The sequence below is a fragment of the Opisthorchis viverrini genome, assembly GCF_000715545.1.
Source record: "Opisthorchis viverrini unplaced genomic scaffold opera_v5_135, whole genome shotgun sequence".
Taxonomy (NCBI): Eukaryota; Metazoa; Platyhelminthes; class Trematoda; order Opisthorchiida; family Opisthorchiidae; genus Opisthorchis; species Opisthorchis viverrini.
Window position 1 is genome coordinate 470,628 of NW_008751792.1, and position 5,994 is coordinate 476,621.

General features: G+C 40.9%; 1 protein-coding gene across 1 annotated transcript; it reads right to left on the reverse strand.

Moving 5' to 3' along the window:
• Nucleotides 1-1,649: 1,649 nt before the first annotated feature.
• On the reverse strand, nucleotides 1,650-3,045 carry T265_06523 (hypothetical protein; the record flags this gene model as incomplete). Its single annotated transcript, XM_009171806.1, has 2 exons — nucleotides 1,650-2,226; nucleotides 2,852-3,045. 2 exons carry the CDS (start codon nucleotides 3,043-3,045, stop codon nucleotides 1,878-1,880), a joined length of 543 nt encoding a protein of 180 aa, XP_009170070.1.
• Between the last annotated feature and the right edge of the window lie 2,949 nt (nucleotides 3,046-5,994).

Below are 5,994 nucleotides of genomic sequence, written 5' to 3' on the forward strand. Positions count from 1 at the left end.
TTTACTGGTAGTTGATCAAATGACCGTTGATCTTCCCACTAAACTTGCAGACGTTTCGTCCCCTATAGAGTAAACTTCGTCAACGCGCAGCTGAGTGGGCACTCTCTCCTTACCTGTTTACTCGTATATAGCTTTCAAAGTGTACCTAATATCTAATCATGCAGTTGGCTAATCGGTGCATATCTTTCATATGGACTGTTCATACTGGACTGTTTACGATTTGTGCTGCGTTTTGGTTTCTTAGATAGCTCATCTGGGGTTTCAGGTATGCCTTCTTATTGGTCCGTCGTCTGCTTTGGTTGTGTTTTATTCTGATTGGCTGAGATGACGATTTCTATTTTTCGCGGTTTCTTTCCTTTAATCTGATTGGTCTGTTCAGTCTTCAGAGGACTCACTTATTAAATGTGTCGAAAACGTCAGGATTGGACAATAATGGAAACAGTGACTACTAATCGCCTTTGTGGGGCTTACCGTAACGACCGAAGAAGGTGAGCGTTGCCCGAATCACCGTATTCCAGCTTAGCTTGCGAAAGGTTTGTTTTATACTCACTCGGTAGATACAATATACCAAGCGAGGACTGTAGATTTGAGGTTTGCGCAAAACAGCTAAGACTGGAGATAACTCAGATAGCGAGTGCGGTTTTGCCAAGACTACCATGACACGTATTAAGCCTAGACACTCGGCCCTGGAAAACCAATTGTTTACGGTTTTTGTTAGAATTTCAACAAATTGATTTAACACGTCAGGTAGTTGAGATTACCTGAGTACCAATGGACCACTACAATGAATACCGCTTTGAAAATCGCTCAGAAAATAATTCGTCTCAAATATGCAAATTCTGTTACTCACAAGTTTCTTAAGAACTTGCCCACCTGGAGTAAATATTCTTTCTAAAGAATAGCATGTTGTTGAAATTTCTGAACCGCAATCACCGCCGGTTCCGCCAGATCATTCATGGCAGTTCAACCTGGAAGGTACTCAGACGCATTCCAGGTGATTTGTGTGCTTTGCGTTTGCCTTATTTCGAAGATATTTGCCTATATTCTTCATTTTGGCTGAATCCGCTAAACAACTATGGTGTTCCACAGAAAACCAAATTTCAGTGCACGTGGGGGACCCGGTCAACATGCTTCCCGGACCGGAAGAGCACGCGCCATCCGCTTGGCAACCACGAGTTACCGGGAATTCGAAGGTATGCGTTAACATTTGGTTCGTACTCACCTCATTCTTGTTTGAACAGTCATCCTCGTGTCCTGGTGGAATTGGATTTTGCTCTTACTAGAGCTCATCAGCAGGGCATATCCAAGACTATTCAAGAATATGCAGTGCTAATGAGTTCTGACAAGAGTGAGTTTTGAGTCCAGACCTCAAACACACGGAACCATGTACCTCAGACTTCATTCAGCCTGTTCTCTTTCTTATAAATGTTCACGTTTTGTTCCGACAAATTATCGAACAGCACTTGCAAATTGATCGCATTTGAGAAACCCGCTAAATCCATGTGGACCTAGTAAACGTTCTTCACAGTTACCGCTTTTGTTCTGGCGAGTGTTACCGACCAAGTCGTTTTCTAAAGAGCCCACGACCGTACAGGTATCAAAGTGGTTTTTGCAAAGATGACTGAAATCTAATCATCATGGTAGGTATACGAACATTGTGTAACAAATTTGGTGAAATGTGTACAGTGGAAGATGTGGGCAAGGTGAACCTGGAATCTTTAGCATACCGGGTGACCAACTGTTTGCAAACATTTGCAAAAACAAGAATATAGTCACTTCACGAAAAAATCGTTTCGTTCGGCAACTCCTTTCGTTGAGGTATTTGAAAGCATGAAGAAATTCTGTTCCTAGAAGTAAACAGAGACAGACATTTCCCGTCATACAATTAGAGATAATGTCACGACACAACAATATAAAACTAAGTGGATTTTGAATGTGATAGATGACACGCCACCTTGTACTTTCTCCAGGGTGGCTTTTGGGGCAATCTTTCCGGCGAATTCTGGTGATCGGGCAGCCATAGTTCCACGTTCTCCGTAGTCTTGTTGGATCGGATGTGGAGCAACTTTGCGCGATTCAAGATACCGAAGCAGTCGATCTTCGTAGTTGAATGTACACCCATCTGGCAAACTTTCTTTGAAATAGTTCATGATTAATCGTACGGCGTTCGACGGGCAGGTGATATGGAGTATCGCGTAGAGACACTCCAATTTGGCTCGGAGTGTTCTGCAGGGAGAAGTCAGATGGGAGAGTGGAGTTATCGGGGGGATGGCCAGTTAAACTGTTTCACAAAGCTGCACTGCCTGTGTGGATTCACAAAAGGCTGATTCAGGTTAGATGAAAAGGATAGCCTATCGCGGCGTAGAAGTTCTAACCCTAAATAAGGGGAAATTAAAAGTCCTGAGGTGTCGATGCCCGACAGTACTCGACAGAAAGAAGATTGACATTTCGGACATTTTGGCTAGATGAATGGGAAATGTTTGGTGCGGTGCAGATTCGCTACTTGTGTATAATTTCAACCAGAGTTCCCCTCCTTGACTGAGCATTACTCAGTGAACAGATGGACTGCCAATTACAGAAGTGATCGGTTAAATGTGATCGACCTAATCAATCATTAGATGGTGAAAGAACAACCCATATTAAAATAGGACAAAACGGTTGGGTGGACCAAATATCCTGGGTTGCACGAACATCGGTTTCACTGCAACAGTTTTAGGAGGCTGTATCGGGTTTAACTATGCCGACTGTTTGATGGATTGATTTTTTTCATTTATAAAGGCAGAAAGTTCCACTAGACGTCAAACAAAACACAACTTAAAAGTGAATACCGAGAAACGACTACGTGACTCACTTGCATTCATAATGAGAAAGGGTTTGTTTGATCAGCGAGTAGTACTCATTCGAGTTGGTTGATACCCTACTGGATTGATTTTGGAGCGCCCCCACGACTTCGCGTATCGTGTCGTTTCGATGTACGGTACATTGTTCCGATCGTTTTTCCTGCTCCAGCAGACATTTGTACTGATGTTCGCGGAGAACTGTCATGTAAAAACAAGATGAAATTTAGGAGCAATTGTCAGATTGGTGCTGCCGATTTGGAATGAAGCTAGTACTAGTCGAGAGCACAGAGAAGTAGTTTAGATTGGTAAATTCCACTGAATCTTTACCCTGGTATGCCTCGCATTCATCCCACAAGAACCGGTTGTAAACAGTGTCCGGATCAAGAACTACACTAATTTGTAAATCAATTTGGTTTTCATGAGACTCAGCTGAATCTCTCGTTTATTATATTCTACAGCTGAATGTGCTGCGGTATATTTTCATAAAGGAAACTACTCACACGGTTGCTGAAAACTCTTCGACAGCCCACGACCGGTTTCGCCCTTCTTGGGCTCGTCAGGTAGGCGCAGTCCCCGAGGTTTCGTCAACCTTATGATCTACTTTAACCCAACTTGGACTGTTTTTGAGAAATACACTCGTTTGCAAATCAATTTGGTTTTCACGAGAGACTCAACTGAATCTCCCGTTTATGATATTCTTCAACTGAATGTACTGGATCATATCAGATATGTCGAGGGAAAAGTGTCCTTTCCATTTGTACAGACTGTCACGCTGTCAAGCTTTCAGTTAGAATAGAATGTGCAACTTTGTGTCATGCGCTTGGGTTCCTGAGATTCCCTTTATTAGATGGTGCCAGCCTATAACTACGGCATAACTACAAGCGGATTCTACGTATACCAAAATCTAAACGCTGCATGAGTCTGTCACCTAGTCAGCTGTTTTGCTGTGACACCCTCAGAGTGAGTGGCTGCTATGTGACTGAAAGTACATACGAGGGCTAAGATCCTACCAGGTCTACCAAGCCTTTACAGGAGTAATCAAAATTCTGGGTTTGGGCTCCAGTTTTGGACTTTCAAGTCGTTAGTTTTACGCATGAACCGTTATCCTCTGTTTAACAGTTAATTACTCATCTCAGAGGGCTGTATGAATACAAGCCAGTACTACACACACCGGTATCAAGCTTCCGTGTGAACCCTTTACTACCTGCGACCTAAAAGAGAGTCTCTCGTAGACCTTCAGTGTCAGCTGTAAGGTACACAGTCACCACCGTCACTTTCGGCACCTGTTTTTCCGCCAAGACAACGATCCCTCTAATCGAACCACCGGACGATCGAGGAGTCATATCAGGCAGCGCCTCTAGCAACCATTCAGATCCGGGCTGTGGAGTCGGTAGATTATGATGTAGAAAAAGGTTTTAGCTTCGGATTCATCGATTGTTTTTTTTTCAAAGCTACGTCCACAGGACAGGTTTATACCTACCTCAGCGGAAGTGTAAATGTGTTTAGTGCAGCAATGTTCATGGGTGTCCCGCGATTCTGATCATTGTTCAACATCTACACTCGAGTTCACTGTGTTTTCAAACTCTTACTCTTGATACACCAAGAAGTAAGTGAAAAAATCCTTCAATCAGTCAAACAAAATCAAATTGAATAATTAGACAGATTTTGCGCGGAAGGACACTTTTGGAAATTACTGTCAGGATTCTCACCATTACTTTACCGTTAGTGATTCCTTCTAGATCACGACTCAAAATAAGGTCAGTTAACTAAAAAAAAAGGCCTCTGTGTCTCCTCCTATCACTTAATTAAGTTTTAATCGAATTATGATTGAGGCTGGCGGCGCTGATCGACACCTGGAATCCGACTGTTGTAGAACACGCACTCTCGTACTACTGGCATGGGAGTTTTGGTCGTCAGCTACAAAACGTGCGTCACATTTCACAGATCAGGTTACAAAACTGTCTTGTTTAGTCATACTTGGGGCAAGGTTCTGCCCGTCCTAGAGAAAATTCAAGTTATGCATTTAGTGCAAATCGACCAAAGGACCGTTGCAAATGCGACACGTGAAAAGTGCTATATGTAGCCGAAGGGTAATTATTTCATCATGTATAAAGTTCAGTACAAATGAACAAGAGATGCAGGAGTGATTAAGTACACGAAGTCAAGTATACACACTCACAAACACTCACCGGCCTATCCATTTGCCCACTCAGTCAATCATTTTAATCAATCAATCAGTCACGTTTTCAGGCCGTCGGTCTGTCAGTCAATCAGTCAGCCAGTCAGTCAGTCGGTCCGTCAATCAATCATTCAGCCAGCCAGCCAGCCAGCCAGCCTGCCTGCCAGCCAGCCAGTCAGTCAGTTAGTCAGTCAATCAATCAATCAATCAGTCAGTCAGTCAGTCAATCAATCAATCAATCAATCAATCAATCAATCAATCAATCAATCAATCAATCAATCAATCAATCAATCAATCAATCAATCAATCAATCAATCAATCAATCAATCAATCAATCAATCAATCAATCAATCAATCAATCAATCAATCAATCAATCAATCAATCAATCAATCAATCAATCAATCAATCAATCAATCAATCAATCAATCAATCAATCAATCAATCAATCAATCAATCAATCAATCAATCAATCAATCAATCAATCAATCAATCAATCAATCAATCAATCAATCAATCAATCAATCAATCAATCAATCAATCAATCAATCAATCAATCAATCAATCAATCAATCAATCAATCAATCAATCAATCAATCAATCAATCAATCAATCAATCAATCAATCAATCAATCAATCAATCAATCAATCAATCAATCAATCAATCAATCAATCAATCAATCAATCAATCAATCAATCAATCAATCAATCAATCAATCAATCAATCAATCAATCAATCAATCAATCAATCAATCAATCAATCAATCAATCAATCAATCAATCAATCAATCAATCAATCAATCAATCAATCAATCAATCAATCAATCAATCAATCAATCAATCAATCAATCAATCAATCAATCAATCAATCAATCAATCAATCAATCAATCAATCAATCAATCAATCAATCAATCAATCAATCAATCAATCAATCAATCAATCAATCAATCAATCAATCAATCAATCAATCAATCAA